Raw genomic sequence first — 17,666 nt, 5'->3', positions numbered from 1 at the left:
GTAGTTTCCCCAAGTGTCTACAGGGCTGTCGGTTAGGCTGAGCCCTGATAGGATCTGCTGATGGTATGTGACCTTGGAGTTGGACAGATCTGTATTCCAAGCCTAGTTATACTGACCAGGTCTGTAATTCTGGGCACATGACCTAACACCTCTGATTTTCAACGTCATGATCAGCAAAAGCATCTTGTAGAGCTGCGTGAGAGCTGAATGAAGTGACGCAAGTTAACTTTTCATGTGTGGTTTGGAATTCAGTAAGGTTGGACACCAAATAAGTTTTTGATGTTAACTTCCCGCTTTGGGCCTAACCTTAATAGGGAAATCGTAATGAAGACTGGTTAAATGTTCAGTTTAATAAGTGGTTTTCTCATTTCTTCTTTATTAGCCAGCTGTCTGTTACCAGGCAATCACAAAGAAATTGAAAATATGTGAAGAGGTATGTATGTTCCATGCCTCCTCATTTTTATTTTCATTGGGGCCTCACATGGGCAGGCTGACCTGACGACTTGTGCTTCCTTTCCCTAGGAGACTGGGTCCACCTCCATCCAGGCAGCAGACAGCACGGCTGTGAATGGCAGCATCACACCCACAGACAAAAAGTAGGACCTTTGATGAAGAGGCTTCCTGTGCCTCTGGTTCTGCTGGGGCCAGAGGGTGACCTCAAGGTGGCTTGTTAAGGGTTGTGTCCCAACCGTTGCTGGGACTAAATGGAAAGAGAAAGGGAAAGTTGTAATTCTTACGACTTGCCTAGGAGTAATTTGACTTGTGGGAGACAGAAGCTGCCCTATAAATGTACTGTGGATTTGGCTTCGTGCTCACCGGTGAGTCTCCAAGCAGGGAACACTTGGATCAGTGGTTCTTAGACTTTCCTGTGTCTCAGAATCACCTTGGGGAATTCCCTGGTGGTCCAGTGGTTAGGACTCCGAGCTCTCACTGTCAGGGACCCAGGTTTGATCCCTAGTCGGGCAAGTAAGATCCCACAAGCCTTGCAGCGTGGCCAAAAAAATAAATAAATAAAACAGCTAACTTAAAAAAAAAAAAAGAATCACCTGGAAGGCCTCTCGTAAAGCACCGATTGCTTGACTCCACCCGTAGGGTTTCTTGATCAGTAGGTCTGGGGTGGACAAATTCCCAGATAGCTGCTGGTGCTCATCAGGAGACCATGCTTTAAGAACCACTGTCCTTGGCCCTGGTGGGGGCAAAAGATGAAGGCAGCCCGTTGTCCTGCCTTCCCTGGCTCTCCCTGCTGTCGCCTCCCTGTCCTTCCTGTGCACCTGCCTGCTGCTCTCCGCCCCACCCAGACAGGTGGGGGACTTGACTGTGGTCCCCAGGCCTTAGCTTGCATCCACACTTGCCTTTGCCTCAATTCTGACAGCTAGTTGTATTGTTGGAAAGGGTTCTTGAAGAAGGAGCATTCTCTTGAAGTACGTAGCTAAGTCTGAATCTCCCATCTGAGTCTTCTATAGGGTTCTTTCTCAGACTAAAAACAGTGTCTTTTACATTATTCATCACTTTTTGTACTGTTAAAGTCACTTGTTCTGTCAGTTATATTTAGTGAACTTTCTTAGTGGAGTGAAGGAGCTAGAGGCATGTTATATGCTAATAAAAAGAGGAATGGGTATTGCCCATTAAATTAATGAGGATTTTGTTGGCTTTTTTAAAAAATCCAGCTCTAGGCCAAGGACAGAGTCCAGTGTTTTCTCCCATCAGTCAAACCCTTTTTTAACATGAGTGTAAAGCCAACTACAGAGCAGACCAGCTGCCTCGTACCCAGTCCACCTGGTCCACATTTTCCATCTTGCCTCAGGGACACCATGAGGGACTGTCAGTTGCTGTGTTTAAAATGCATAAACTTTATCCCCAGGTCTTCTAGGTGTCCTGAAACACCAAGAAAAGGAAAGAGAATTAGTATGTCATGATTTAGAATCATAGGGAAAACTTGTACTACCCAGATAGCTGTGAATGACAAAAGATACCTCCTTGTTTTTAAGCTTTGGCTTGAAACTTAATGGTCAAGGGTGCCATTTGGTGAGGAAGGTGGTGGTGGGTTCCATTTTCAGCATTTGATTCAAATGACTTAGAGCAGGCTGGGACAGAGAGTATGAGAGTGCATATTCCAGCAATGATAGCGGAACCTCTGAGCCAGTTTGAAAAGGTGGCTGCAGATATGACTTGCAGGAGACTGAAAATACTGAAAGGATAACACAGGTCAAAGTGAAGAAGCTGCAGAGGATCTTAGAGCTGAGAGAAACACAAGCTGAAAACAAGAACATGAGGTAATAAATGAAGAAAGAGGACTTCCCTGGTGGCGCAGTGGTTAAGAATCCGCCTGCCAATGCAGGGGACACGGGTTCAAGCCCTGGTCCGGGGAGATCCTACATGCCGTGGAGCAACTGAGCCCGTGCGCCTTAGAGCCCGCGAGCCACAACTACTGAGCCCACGTGCCACAACTACTGAAGCCTGTGCCCTCTAGGGCCCACGTGCTGCAACTACTGAGCCCATGTGCTGCAACTACTGAAGCCCACGCACCTAGAGCCCATGCTCCACAACAAGAGAAGCCACCGCAGTGAGAAGCCCGCGCTGCAACAAAGAGTAGCCCTGGCTCAAAGCAACTAGAGAAAGCCCACGTGCAGCAACGAAGTCCCAACGCAGCCAAAAAATTAATTAAATGAAGAAAGAGGCATTGTTTAGCCATGTCTCATGCAAGGAGAGTTACAGAAGTGCAAGAACCAAGAAGAGACATTTGGGCAAGGTAAAATCATCTATAAAAGCATGTAGCAGCTTGTAGCTCCCAAGTTCTAGGGGTTGTAGGAAGGAGCAAGCTGTAGGAAGTGAAGGTAAGCCAAACATACTGTCCACCTGAGTACTTCAGATTCAGAAGGATCATAATGGGCCTGCAGTTAGAAGGCGTGGTGGAGAGAAGGACAGGCCAGGGTAGAGAAGCAACGGGAGGAAAGAGGTTCAGGAGAAGAATCCATGCACTGGGAAAGAAAGATTGGTTCCAAAGCTCAGGTGAGGCTTTGAAGAAGCGAGGCAAGGCCTGTCCCTGCTGACGGCACGAACAGTGCAAAGGTGGTGCAGGGCGTGGAGCTGGGAAGGGGAGGTGAGCACCAGGATGCTGACTCCTGCAGTTGAGGAAGGTGGCTGGCTCCGTACTTACTTCTCCTGTTAACTTGTCATGGATCCCAAGGTGCTTTAAATTGGCATCTCAAGACCTAGGACTCGAGGTGGCTGATCAGGAACTGTTGCAGGATCTGAAGATAAATGTCTGCCTTCTCACTGTAATGGAATTGTAAGCTCAGACCTTCTATCAAAGCAACAAGGAAATGATTTGGAAGATTTGCCATAAACCATATGAGTCATACTTCTTGCAGTGGCAGTTGAGGATTTTAAAATGCCTGTTTAAACTTATGAACACTTTTGAACAGTGGCATGATAAGAAAAGGCACGCTTTGCCTGCACTACCGCTGGCTCTGCAGTGGTGGTGTCAGCACACCACAGAGCAGCGTTCCTGGTGGTCTGAGGTGAGGCTCCCCAGGTTTATGAGGAAGCAGAGCCTGTGTGGCATTCAGGATCTCACCCTGTCCTCCCCCACCCCACCCCCCACCTTGAACTGATCAGTCTCTCTCTTTTTCAGGATAGGATTTTTGGGCCTTGGCCTCATGGGAAGTGGCATCGTCTCCAACTTGCTAAAAATGGGTCACACGGTGACTGTCTGGAACCGGACTGCAGAGAAAGTAAGCATTCATAGTGGTGCTTGTTGGGTGGGGTGGGACAGAGCCTTGACCCTTGGGGTAACTAAGGATAGGACTCTCCCTCCTGTCTCTCTTCATCGTTCTGCATGCCATGGAGTAGAAGCCAAGCTCTTAGTTCAGGCAGGTGGGGGTGTAGATACACCAGTGTAGGACGTTATCATAAAAACTGAATATTTAAAACACCCAGGGGTATAAAATGAAGTGGAAATTTTCCCCTCTCTGCCATTACCTGAAATAAGTAATAGGAAAAAAACCTGTCAGGTTTTTCCATGCACATGCAAGAGTTTGTGTGTGTGTGTGTGTGTGTGTGTGTGTGTGTGTGTGTGTGTGTGTGTGTGTGTGTGTGTGTGTGTGTGTGTGTAATCATTGATATGGAGAGTGTGTATCAACAGATCTGCTTCGTCCTTGTTAATGGCTGCACTATGTTCTGTGTTTGGATTGTATTAACAGCACCGTGCCGTAGAACATTCTGTGGTGAAAGAGATGTCCTATATCTGCACTGGCCTGTGTGGTAGCCACTGGCCACATGTGACTCTTGAACACTTGATTCATGGCTAGTAGACTGAAGAATTTTAAATTTTGTTTCACTTAAAAATAAACAGTCTCCTGTGGCTAGTGGCTACCATATGGGACAGGACAGGTTTAGAAGTTCTTAACCTCAGGTGGTCCATGGATTCAAGGGGTCTGTGCATGCCCTGAAATGGAATTCCAAGTCTTTTGTAATGGAGAGAGGCCAGGCTCCCATCAAGTTCCCATCCAGGAAAAGGTAAAGAACCATAGTCTAGGACTTACCTGGTGGCGCAGTGGTTAAGAAACCACCTGCCAACACAAGGGACCTAGGTTCAATCCCTGGTCCGGGAAGATCCCACATGCTGCGGAACAACTAAGCCCATGCGCCACAACTACTGAGCCTGTGCTCTGGAGCCCACGAGCCACAACTACCGAAGCCTGTGTGCCTGGAGCCCGTGCTCTGCAACAAGGGAAGCTACCACAATGAGAAGCCCGTGCACCACAACGAAGAGTAGCCCGCACTCGACGCAACTAGAGAAAGCCCACGCGCAGCAATGAAGACCCAACACAGCCAAATAAAATAATAAATAAATAAATAAATAAAATTAAAGAAATAAAGAACCATAGTCTAAGTACCAGAAAATTAAAGCAGTGTATTTGCCAGGAACGAAGAGACCAAGAAAGAACCAGCCTCTTGAGGAACAAGGTGTGGCTAAGCATATATTTGTGAAACGATGGGGTGAGCATCCCATGTGTGTAGCAAGGTGAGAGCTGGAATGAAGGGAGGTAGTAGAGCTGGTGGATTTGAATAAACAAAAATGTTCTAGGCAAAGTAAGAAGTTCACTTTGTTAAAACCGCCCTTTTCAAGAATAATAAGGAACTGGTTGGAGAGTTGAGGGAGACTGGGAGAAAGGGCACTGAAAGCCATGCTAAGAGATGTGGGCTTCAGGTGCTGGGCATTGGGTAGGTGCTGTGGGGCCCTGAGTCAGGAGTGAGATCTCAGAGGCCCTTTCAGCAGATATTTCTGATTCAAGGCCAGGGTAACCAGGAAATCTAGACATGCATACTTGCAGAACATCGGTAGAATCTAAGGGTTTGCATTATAAGTATGTTCCCATTTGATAGAAGTGCCTCGGGTCATCCTGTTTTCTTGATTGGAAAGCTTAATTGTTATAAACGTGGCCATTCTTTCCAGATTAATTTATGGGAAGACAGTAGAGCAAAGCAATTATGAACTTGGGCTTGGAATCAGACAGCTCTGCTGCTTACCCTCATTTCTTTCAAAAGGACAAACCAGAAGAAAACAAAATTATTAACATAGATCTTTTTAAGTCTGTCTTTTTAAGGAAAAAGGTGAATTTTTTTTTAATAAATTTATTTTTTTTTATTTTTGGCTGCGTTGGGTTTTCATTGCTGCACACAGGCTTTCTTTTAGTTGCAGTGAGCGGGGGCTACTCTTCATTGCAGTGCGCAGACTTCTCTTTGCAGTGGCTTCTCTTGTTACGGAGCACAGGCTCTAGGTGCACAGGCTTCAGTAGTTGTGGCTCATGTGCTCTAGAGCTCAGGCTCAGTAGTTGTGGTGCATGGGCTTAGTTGCTCCGTGGTATGGAGGATCTTCCCGGACCAGGGCTCAGACCCATGTCCCCTGCATTGGCGGGCAGATTCTTTTTATTATTTATTTATTTATTTATTTTTGGCTGAGTTGGGTCTTTGTTACTACATGCAGGCTTTCTCTAGTTATGGCGAACAGGGGCTACTCTTCGTTGTGGTGCACGGGCTTCTCATTGCGGTGGCTTCTCTTGTTGCGGAGCATGGGCTCTAGGCATGCGGGCTTCAGTAGTTGTGGCTCACAGGCTCTAGAGCGTAGGCGCAGTAGTTGTGGTGAACAGGCTTAGTTACTCTGTGGCATGTGGGATCTTCCCCGACCAGGGCTTGAACCGCTGTCTCCTACATTGGCAGGTGGATTCTTAACCACTGCACCACCAGGGAAACCCAAGATGAATATTTTTTTTAATTAGTTTTTATTGGAGTATAGTTGTTTTACAATGTTGTATTAGTTTCTGCTGTACAGCAAAGTGAATCAGCTGTACCTATACATATATCCTCTCTTTTCGGATTTCTTTCCCATTTAGGTCACCACAGAGCATTGAGTATAGTTCCCTGTGCTATACAGTAGGTTCTCATTAGCTGTTTGTTTTATACATAGTAGTGTATATATGTTAGTCCCATTCTCCCAATTCATCCCAGCCACCCCATGAATAGTTTTTGATAATACTCCTCACAACAAAAAATAAACGAAAAAAAATTGAAAAGTACGCCAACTCGTTTTTTTTTTATTTTTTGGAATTTAAAAATTTTGTATTTCTAAAAATTTCCCACTACCCTAACAATTTTTATGTATTTTTCCCTAGTTTTTGTGGGGGGTTTTGGGGGTTTTGTTTGTTTGGTTTTGGTTTTTTTGAAGTATAGTTGATTTACATTGGTAGATTAGTTTCAGGTGTACAGCATAGTGATTCAGTATTTTTATGGGTTATATTTCATTTAAAGTTATTATAAAATGATGGCTATATTTTTCTATGCTGCACAATATATCCTTGTAGCTTATTTAGTTTATATATAGCAGTTTGTACTGTCCCCTACTCCTATTTTGCCCCTCTCCGATTCCCTCTCCTCACTGGTAACCACTAATTTGTTCTATGAGTCTGTTTCTTTTATTTATATTCATTTATTTGTTTGTTTTTTAGGTTCCATATATAAGTGATAGTGTAGCATATTTGTCTTTCTCTGTCTGACTTATTTCACTAAGCATAATAATACCCTCTAGGTCCATCCATGTTGTTACAAATGGCAGAATTTCATTCTTTTTATGACTGAGTAATATTCTTCCGTGTGTGTGTCTGTGTGTGTACCACATCTTCTTTATTCATTCATCTGTTGATGGACACTTAGGTTGCTTCCATATTTTGGCTATTGTAATGCTGCTATGAACATTTGGGGTGTGTGTATCTTTTCAAATTAGTGTTTTTGTTTTCTTTAGGTATAAAACCAGGAGTGGAATTTCTTGTTAAACAAATAGTATAGTAATGATTTAAAGATTTTTAAATAGCTCACAAAGAGGAAACAATTAATAAACAGGTATTAAAGAGATTCAGTAATCAGGAGTAATCAGAATATATCAAGTAGAAAGTGGCCATTTTTGGCTTGTTAAGTCATCTAGTAGGACAAGTTTTTAATGTATTTATGTGTACTTATTTGTTGTTTTTAAAAAATGTGCTCTGTGTTGGTGATTTGAGACTTTGCCAGAGATCATTATAAATGGACACAGCCTTATTCGAAAGCCATTTGTCTACATTTTTTAAAACCATTTTTGGAGCCTGTTATATTCTACTTACAGAGATCTAAATTCAAAAAATAGAAGAGATGGATATTTGTTGGGCTCATTTATAATTAAAATCAGGCCAGATATTGAACTGCAGGAGAGCCATTAGGTAAACTCAGGTATATATCTCAGTGGAGTATCCTGCAGCCATGCGTTATAAACAGTAATTATGAAAGTCTATAATATTGATAGATGTAATCATATAAAATGTTAAAAATTAGATGCAAAATAATAGGTCCAAATTATTCTAAATACTTTTTTGAAATGCCTTTAGAAAAAGGAAATACAGGGCTTCTCTGGTGGCGCAGTGGTTGAGAGTCTGCCTGCCGATGCAGGGGACACGGGTTCGTGCCCCGCTCCGGGAGGATCTCATATGCCACAGAGCGGCTGGGCCTGTGAGCCATGGCCGCTGAGCCTGTGCGTCCAGAGCCTGTGCTCCGCAATGGGAGAGGCCACAACAGTGAGAGGCCCGTGTACCGCAAAAAAAAAGAAAAGAAAAGAAAGAAAAAGGAAACACAGCAAAATGTTAATGATGTATTTTGTTATGAGATGTTCTAGTGATTTTAATTTTCAGAAAAGAAAAATTAGTGCTTGTAGACCCCCCCGCCAGAAACAATTCAGTACGGAATGGCAACCTGTTAGCCCAAGCCCTGCTTCCCCAGCTCACAGGGCACTGGGTAGATTTCACCACAGCCAAGACAGCGACAGCCACAAAGAGCGGCAGACAAGTACTATTCACATCCTGTTCTTCATTCAGAAAACCTTCAGCAGACGTTTGTTTTGTGCCTCCTGTGAAGTAGAACATGGAACATCCTCCTAGGCAAGACTGGGGACTTCCCTGGCAGTCCAGTGGTTAAGACTTTGCGCTTCCACTGTAGGGGCGCGGGTTCAATCCCTGGTCAGGGAACTAAGGTCTCACATGAGTGTGGCCAAAAAAAAAAAACCACAAGACTGTGCTTAAGGGGCTTCCGTCCACTTCCCTGAGCAGTCAGACTGCCCGCTGGGGTCCCTGGCTCACAGTCTCAGCCTCTTGCCTTGGAAGGCCACTCCGGAGGACTGAGCACTGCATCTCTGGCCTGGCTGGTGTGTGTGTTGTGCACTGCCTGCAGCTCACATTAGGATCTGTGACTTTTGCAGTGTGATTTGTTCATCCAGGAGGGGGCCCGCCTAGGAAGAACCCCCGCTGAAGTCGTTTCAACTTGTGACATCACGTTTGCCTGCGTGTCGGATCCAAAGGCAGCCAAGGACGTAAGGATCCCCTCCCTCCCCTCAGCATCTCAGGTTGTGGCCGGGAAAACTGGCTGGCCTCCTCCCCTTCTCCCCTGAGCACTGAGTGAGTGTTTGCATTGGGGGAGGGGTGGGGCGGTGGATTTCCCATTTGGGGGCCATCTCCCATTGTGAAGGGTGTTTGCATAGATTGAATACAGACTTCCTTTAATTCAGAACAAAGAATGAAACTGATGAGGGTCCCTGAGGTCTGTGCTGAAATGTGAAATGGTTCCTAACAGGCTAATGTATTCCTGTTGAGCTGGAAGCTTTGGTGTGCCTGTGGTCCATGTGACAAGTTCCTATGTTTAGCTATCGCTGTATTTGTATGCTTTAAAAGTTCAAGTGCAGTAGTCATCTTGTTAAACTCATGACTGGACTAATCCAAGTAAATCCAAAGAAGCCAAAAAAAATAAATAGTGAGGTTCCATCTTTTCAATGGGAGGTTTTTAATAAAAAGAAACACACATGTTCTTTTTGAAGATAAATGGGAGCATACCATAAATTCTCTTTCCCTTGCTTATTTACATGCTCTTCCCTTTTGAGCCTTAATATTTAGCTTCTATTTGGGAAATGAGCCAAAAAATCAGCAGGACGCTGACCTTAGGTCTAAGGGGCTCCTGGGTGTCTGGCTGGGAGCCTGGGCTATTGCTTCTCCCTTGTGTCCCCACAGCTGGTGCTGGGCCCCAGTGGTGTGCTGCAAGGGATCCGCCCCGGGAAGTGCTACGTGGACATGTCAACGGTGGATGCTGACACAGTCACCGAGCTGGCCCAGGTAGCGGCCTCATTCGGGCTGGCCCTCCAGCATCCTTTCAGTTGGAGCCCAAGACCCAGGCTAACCATGCCGAAGAGTGGGCAACTTAGTTACTCTAGAGCCAAAGCCAGAGACTTTGGGACTAGCCTGTCTTCACTCTCTGCCTTCAGATCTACAGCTAGTCTGAGTGGCTGTGAAAGGAGACTTGTTTCCTGGCTGGGATGGGCATTGGGTCCTATAGCTGCCAGCCTCTCAGAAGCAAATCTAGGCTGCCAGCAGGGCCTTTTTGAGTTAAGCAGCTTTCTACAGATACTAGCAGAGTATTCCACCACGCTGAGCCACTGGGCCCAAGTGAGGGGGTGGTGATTTGTGGCCCATGTGCATTCTACGGGTGGCTAAAATCAAGGTAGGACAGTGTCTTTAGGAAGTGTGGTCAACCACGCCATTGGCATTGTCATGTTGGTTATAGTCTTTGGTCTTTGTGAGAAATTCCGAGTAAATGGGAGCCTATGAGGACACCCCAGCTTCTCTCTGTCTACTGCATGTGATTCAGGCACCTGGTGGAGGACAGTCTGCTGACCCTCCCATTGTCAGTCCAGCACCTTGGTACGGGCATCAGCTTTGGGGCCTCGGCGTGGAGGGTCAAGTGCTCCTGCCCCAGTATGCTCCTTGCTTCCTGCCCAAGACCTTCATGAGAGGCAAGGCCTCCAGAAGCTGTGACTTTCCTTTCCAGGTGATTGTGTCCAGGGGGGGCCGCTTTCTGGAAGCCCCGGTCTCAGGGAATCAGCAGCTATCTAATGATGGGATGTTGGTGATCTTAGCGGCCGGAGACAGGGGCTTATATGAGGACTGCAGCAGCTGCTTCCAGGCAATGGGGAAGACTTCCTTCTTTCTAGGTAACATGCCTGCCCACCTGTCGGGCCACTTCAGGCCTGGAGGCTGGGTGGGCCACATCCCCTCTAGACCGCCCTGATGACACCGTCAGTCCCGCACGGCCTCTCTGCCTGGGGCCCCCGTGGGAAGGTTTCCTTTGACTTGCACAGTCAGTGCCTGGAAGGAGGAAGAGCCAGAAGGGTCAGAGCCAGTTCTGTCAGGGGCAGGTGAATGGGGCCTCCCCTGGGTGTAGAGGTGGGTCCAAGCAGGGGTGAGGGTGGGCAGAAAGTCCCTCCCCACAGGATTCTTGGGATGTGACCACGATTCTTTGCCCTGGGCAGGTGAGGTTGGCAACGCAGCTAAGATGATGCTGATCGTGAACATGGTCCAGGGGAGCTTCATGGCCACCATCGCTGAGGGGCTCACCCTGGCCCAAGTGACAGGCCAGTCCCAGCAGACACTCTTGGACATCCTCAATCAGGGACAGTTGGCCAGCATCTTCCTGGACCAGAAGTGCCAAAGTAAGTTGCCTTTGGCCTCTCTTTTGCGTTTTAGTTTTGGTTGAAGCTGGGAACTGGGTCAGGCACATGTCACAGAACAGTGTCTTCTTCAGGGGCTCATTGTGTGTGAATGATGCACCCACTCCAGTCAGTCCAGGCCCCCAGTCAGAGAGCATCCGGAGACATGGTAGATAGGATTTGGGGCTACAGGCTGGGAACTTGTCTCTTGGGTGTCCAAGGGGGAGGAAATGCTAGGTATTGACCTCTGACAGGACTCCAGGTGGTTTCTTATTTAGGATCCTTTCAGATCTTCTGATGAATGACTTTCCCTCCTCAGATATCCTACAAGGAAACTTTAAGCCTGATTTCTACCTGAAATACATTCAGAAGGATCTCCGTCTAGCCATTGCGCTGGGTGATGCCGTCAACCATCCGACTCCTATGGCAGCTGCAGCCAATGAGGTAACAGCAGGAGGCCGCGGTGCTAGTCCCAGCAGCCCTCCTTTGTTTCCCTTGCACTCCTCCCTCTGCTTACTTTGGCTTGGCTTGGCTCTGTGTCTAACCTCTCAAGGTGGAATCTTAGGTTGCTGATTTTAGACCTTCCTTTTCTAAGTATATTTCCTCCGAGCCATGCTTACTTCCCTGGGAGTTCTTCTTTGACCTGTGGATTATTTGTCAAATACAAATAAAAACCCTGAAGGGTTTCCTAGATACCTAATGGTTATTGATTTCTAATGTATCTCTGTGATCCAAAAAAATATACTACATATGGATTTTAACTCTTTACATTGATTCAGACTTGTTTTGTGGCTCAGCAGATGATCTGTCTTGGTGGGTGTGCCATGTTCACTTAAGAAGACTGCGTGTTCTGCAGTTGGGTGCTGTGTTCTGCACATATCAATTAGGTTGAGATGGTTGGTAGTATTTTTTATATTTTTTCAGATTATCTTTACTGACCTTTTTCTCTAGTTCTTTCAATTGCTAAGAAAGGGATGTTAAAATCTCAAGCTGTGATTGTGGGATCATGTTTCTCCCTTTAATTCTGTCCATTTTGCTTGATGTCTTTGTTATTGGGCTCTTAGCCATTTATGCTTGTTATGTCTTCCTGATGAATTTGCTCTTTCGTTATTAAGAAATGTCCACCTTGATCTTTGTCTTGAAGTCTGTTGTCTGATTTTCATATGGCTGCTGTAGCCTTCTCATGCTTACGATTTCCATGTGATGTATTTTTTTCCATCCATTTACTTTCAACCTTTGTTTTAAAATGTGTCTGTTGTAGACAGTCTATAATTGGGGCTTGCATTTTTATCCATTCTGACACTGTCTGCCTATTAATTGGATTGTTTAGTTCTTAACATTTTTTTTGAATGACATCTATTAAGCACCTACATAGGCACTTTTTGGAAACAGTTTTTTAGAAGTTCAGTTTTCTTATCTCAATCTGATAGAAGTATAAGCTTAAAAAAAAAAAACAGCTGAGCAGTATTTGTCTTTACTATAGAATTACAATAAAAACAACATTTTGGGCTTCCCTGGTGGTGCAGTTGTTAAGAATCTGCCTGCCAATGCAGGGGACACAGGTTCGAGCCCTGGTCCGGGAAGATCCCACATGCCGCGGAGCCTCTAAGCCCGTGCGCCACAACTACTGAGCCTGTGCTCTAGAGCCTGCGAGCCACAACTACTGAAGCCCGCAAGCCTAGAGCCTGTGCTCTGCAATAAGAGAAGCCACCGCAATGAGAAGCCCGCGCACCACAATGAAGAGTTGTCCCTGCTCGCCGCAGCCAGAGAAAAGCCCGCGCACAGCAACGAAGACCCAACGCAGCCAAAACATAATAAAATAAATTTTTTAAAATCTACATTTTGTGAAACACGTACATACATGAATCACACAGATTCATTTATTTTAGAGACTCTGTCTTCCAAGTGCTATAAACTATATGCATTTTTATTCAAGTTAAATAGAGGTTTCAAGTAGCTTCTATAGAGACAAAGAAGAAGTAAAAATACACAGTACTGGGGAATTCCCTGGCTGTCCAGTGGTTAGGACTCCTTGCTTCCACTGCTGGAGTCCCAGGTTCCATCCCTGGTTGGGGAACTAAGATCCTGCAAGCCGCACAGTGCAGCCAAAAATAAATAAATAAATAAATAAATACACAGTGCTGTTCTTTTCAGACCTGCCTTTTCATAGTTTATAATCTTCTGTCCTTGAATTCTGTGTCTCTGTCCTTCCTTCATGTGTCTGAACATCTCAGAGTACTTGTTTCACTCTTCCAGTTTGAAGTACAATTTCAGGTTCCTCCTTTCTTACCTTCAGGTTCTCTCTTGGTAGTGGAATTCCTCGTGTGTTGTATAATTTTTCGTTGATGAGTTTGTAACTGTGGTTACTTCTGAAGGGTTCCATGGTGGCTTGTGTTGGGAGCACTTCTCTGTGAGGTGATTTCCACTTGCCTCTCCCTTGACTACAGGATTCGTTGGCTTGGAAACAGACATTTTGGTTAATTTCTTGATGGAGCACGGCACTTTCTGGCCACTGTTTGGAGTTCAGGATCTTGAGGTTAACTGGTCCATTAACATTTAATCTTTGTCTTGAAGTCTGTTGATATGTGGTTGGATTTAGAGCTACTCTTTTATCATTTGATTGCCATTTGTCCACTCTGGCTTTTGTTTGTCTGTTCCTCCTTTCTTTTGGGATATCCCTTTTTTGGGATATTTGAATATATTTTAGAATTCCATTTTATTGGGACTTCCCTTGCGGTCCAGTGGTTAAGACTCCGCCCTCCCAATGCAGGAGGCCCGGGTTCAATCCCTGGTCAGGGAACTAGATCCCACATGCCACAGTGAAGATCCCGAGATCCTGTGTGCCACAACTAAGACCCAGCGCAGCCAAATAAATAAATATATATATTTTTAATTCCATTTTATCTGTTGGCTTTTTAACAGTGCATCATTTTTGTCTTTGCTCTAAGGATTGCTATACACATCCTTAATTTCACATCCTAGATTAGACCTCTTTACATAAAATGTAGATCCATTTACCTCTCCCTCCCTCATCTTCTAAGGCAGGGTTTCTCAACCTGGGCACTATTGACGTTTTGATGTGGGTGCTCTCCAGTGCACTGCAGGGTGTTTAGCAGCATTCCTGTCCTCTACCCACTAGATGCCGGTTGCACCCCCTCAGTTCATAGAAGGTGTCTCCAGACATTACCAAATGTCACTCCAGGTGGGGAGCAAAATGATCCCGGGTTGAGAACCCCTGCTTTAGAGTACAGATGTCCTATGTGTTACATTTGTCTTTGTTTTAAACCCACCATTGTCAGAATGTCTTGCTTTAAGTAGTCATATGTATTTTAAAGAAATTCAGAGAAAAAATAAGTTCATATTTCTCTAATTTACCATTTCCAGTACTTTCCTTTCCTTTCTGAAGAATTGAATTTCTCTCTGGTATTGTTTTCCTTTCAGCTGGAAGAACTTGCTTTAGCATTTCCTGAATGCAGGTTTGCTGGCAATGATTAGTTCTCATTTATCTCAAAAGGTCTTTATTTAGTCTTCATTCTGAGTTGACAGCTACACCTGAGCTGTAGTGGACATCATGTTTAGAAAAAGAAAAAAATGCAGGCAGCCAACTGTGTGGGAGGAACCTGTGTCCAGCTGCATTTTTTCAACATGACTGGATGTTGTGCTGCCCTTGTTAAATGATGGCTTTTTAATTTTTCTCACACTCTTTCATATTCGTCTAGTACCTTTAGGGTGGCTGTTAATTGCCAAGCACCATGCTAGGCTCTGGGGACACAGGGTGCAGCCCCTTCTTTTCCTTATGGAGCTTACATTTTAATGGAAGGAGGCACAAAGTAAGCACATAAATGTTTAAACAAGTAAGAATTGCAGAAGGTTAGAATTATGAATAAAGTGGAACAGAGTAAAGGGATGGAGGTGGCTGGGTAAAGTGGTGCAGCTGCTGCTTCAAATGGGATGGTCAGGAAAGGCCTTGGAGCTGATTGGGAAGGAGCCAGCCAATGCTGAGGGAAGGACAGGGACAGTGGCCCAGAGAATAACATGGGAAGTCCTTGGAGCAGGAAGGAACATGATTATAACTACTAACAATGCTGAGCCCTGCCTCTGAGCCCTTTATATTCGTCACTCCATTAATCCTCACAATAACCCTGTTACCTTCTCCATAAAGTCAAGAAGCAGTGGTGGAGACACAGAGAAACTGAGGCACTTTGTCCAAGGTTAGGCCAGTCAGTGGGTGATCCAGGAGTCACGCCCAGACAGCCTAGACTCCAGAACCTACCTACCTAACCACATCGAGAACCGCCTCTCGGAAGCAGATCTGTGTCTGTAAGTCAGCTTTGTGGCCAGACTAAGCCCATGTCGTTTTTTTCCAGGTGTACAAAAGAGCCAAGGCACTGGACCAGTCTGACAATGACATGTCTGCCGTGTACCGAGCCTATATACACTAAGCCCTTGACCCCACCCCCACCCCCCCATCTTCCCTCTGACCCCCTCTTCCTCACATGGAGTTGGGGTCCTGGGACTTAACTCTGGACCAGTCCACCTGTCTCCATCTTCTTTTTTACAGACTTTGAGACTTGCCATCAGCACAGCACACAGCGTCGCTCCTCCCCTAGAGGTCCTGGAGAGGGGAGGGGTGTCAGCAGGATTGGCCTGTGGGAAAGCTCTTGAGCTGGGCACCGGCCTTGGACTAGGTGGCTGTGTGTTCACACACACAAACACACACACACACACAGACACACACACACACACACACACACACACAACCCACCATACTGGCTCTCGCCCCAGGATAGAAGCTGCCCAGAAACTGCTGCCTGGCTTTTTTTTTTTTCCCTTTTTCCAAGCTGTCTTATCTCAAACCCCTTCCAGCTGAGGAACTAGAATCAGCAGTGAGAAGTGGAAGCTTTCCCACTGCTTCCCTCACAACGAAGAGGCTGTGGTTCTGTCCACTGTCCCCCACTGGATCCCACGCAGAGAGAGGCTCTGGGCCAAGATGAGCCAGCAGACTGTAAACCGAGGGTCCCATGGGCCCTCCAACCTCAGGTGACCAGCTGATGAGGATTGTCATGTTTAAGCTACCAATGTGCAACCAACTCTCCATAAATGCCTTTGTGAGCTGAAAAGGGATTGGCAGAGTCAAGCGAAGACAGGGCTCTGGCTTTCCAGGGAAAGCAGCAAACAGCCCGCCCCTAGGTGAGCTTCACAGAAGCCCTCTCCTCACTGCTGTTCAGCACCTGCCCGGAAGTCACCGTCACTGTGGAGCCTGGGCTGGGATCAGACTTCCTTGCTTTGGTGTAAGGGTGCTCACTCCTCACCAGGCTGTTGTAGTATTTGGATTTGCATTCCAGTCCTCAGGAAGGGGGTCCTGAGGGCCAGCACTGAGGATTGAAGAGGGAGGGGTATGGGGTTCCTTCCTATTTCCATTACGCCACAGACCCTTCACCTGGTTCTGAAGAGCCACTCTGACCCACATCCCCTCACAGCAGTCCCACCTTCTCCAGCCCATCCCTGCACAAGTTCCCTGCATGCCCACCTCTCTCCATTCTCCTCCCCTCCCCCTTTTCTTCTCATGGAGACAGTATTGCTTTCTGTCTCTTCCTTCTTTGGTCCAGACCCAACCTGACCAACGATGACCATTTCTTAGGCTCAGCTCTTGAAACAGGAATGAGTGTCTGCACTTCAGCCAGCAGCTTGGTCTTCGGTGCTTTCAGGGTCCTGGGGTCTGTTGGGAGGGAAGAGGAGAACTAGGCCTGACTGAACCAGAGCTACCTGACCCTCAGAGGCAGATCTAAGACATCCTCGAGACCCTAGCATTTCTCCTTGGATAGGGGACCAGAGGGGCTTGGAATGTGGCATAAGAACAAGGAGAAGTTACCTAAAGGATGTCAGTGTTTTCTCCCTCTGCATGGGTTGGATTTTCCAAAGTCACACCGCAGAAGGTCAGCAATTATAGTGAATATGTGATGATAAACAATGAGGTGGCCACGCTGGTGTGGGGCCCCTCCCCCTCACAGCCTTGGCCCTTTTCCACTGATCAGAACCCAGGTCAGGGGATCTCAGAAGACATGGGTGGAGGGCAGGGGAGATGCCCGTGGTTTTTGGCACAGTTGTTAATTTCACTGGGATTTTGAATTCTTTTCTGTCTGAACACAAAGCCTGTTCTAGTCCTAGCCGGACACTAGGGGGTGGGGGTGGGGGAAGATGCTGTAATGAAACTGGTTAGTCAATGTTGTCTTAATATTGTTGACAATTCTGTAAAGTTCCTTTTTATGAATATTTGTTTAAGCTATTTCACCTTTGTTTTGAAATCCTTCCCTTTTAAGGAAAAAATGTGACACTTGTGAAAAAGCTTGTAAGAAAGCCCCTCCTCCACCACCCTTTTTTTTTCCTTTAAACCTCCTTTAAATGACAAATCTTCTAGGTAATTAAGGTTGTGAATTTTTATTTTTGCTTTGTTTTTAATGAACATTTGTCTTTCAGAATAGGATTGTGTGATAATGTTTAAATGGCAAAAATAAAACATGATTTTGTGCAATTAACAAAAAGCTACTGCAAGCAAAATAAAAACGTTTCTTGTTAACACAACTGTGACCTTGGCGGTGGTCTGCGCCCAGAC

At 45.9% G+C, this 17,666-nt stretch overlaps 1 protein-coding gene across 5 annotated transcripts in view; it reads left to right on the top strand.

The window, feature by feature from the left end:
• GLYR1 (glyoxylate reductase 1 homolog) overlaps positions 1 to 17,635 on the top strand; it is a 36,451-nt gene extending 18,816 nt beyond the window's left edge. Inside the window, exons 8-16 of one of the 5 annotated variants that reach the window (XM_060124949.1) lie at positions 383 to 433; positions 523 to 596; positions 3,635 to 3,734; positions 8,798 to 8,890; positions 9,582 to 9,683; positions 10,396 to 10,558; positions 10,877 to 11,056; positions 11,373 to 11,497; positions 15,421 to 17,635. In XM_060124949.1, coding sequence (XP_059980932.1) covers positions 383 to 433; positions 523 to 596; positions 3,635 to 3,734; positions 8,798 to 8,890; positions 9,582 to 9,683; positions 10,396 to 10,558; positions 10,877 to 11,056; positions 11,373 to 11,497; positions 15,421 to 15,495 — 963 coding nt within the window. In that variant the 3' untranslated portion in view covers positions 15,496 to 17,635. Of the gene's footprint in view, positions 1 to 382; positions 434 to 522; positions 597 to 3,634; positions 3,735 to 8,779; positions 8,891 to 9,581; positions 9,684 to 10,395; positions 10,559 to 10,876; positions 11,057 to 11,372; positions 11,498 to 12,579 lie in introns of all 5 variants that reach the window. The other 4 variants (XM_060124947.1, XM_060124948.1, XM_060124946.1 and 1 more) reach the window with 4 other exon arrangements.
• Positions 17,636 to 17,666: the final 31 nt, after the last annotated feature.

The sequence above is a fragment of the Lagenorhynchus albirostris genome, chromosome 15 (genome assembly GCF_949774975.1).
Source record: "Lagenorhynchus albirostris chromosome 15, mLagAlb1.1, whole genome shotgun sequence".
Classification (NCBI taxonomy): domain Eukaryota; kingdom Metazoa; phylum Chordata; class Mammalia; order Artiodactyla; family Delphinidae; genus Lagenorhynchus; species Lagenorhynchus albirostris.
The sequence above is the reverse complement of the archived record's forward strand: the minus strand, read 5'-3'. Positions and strand labels throughout refer to the sequence as shown.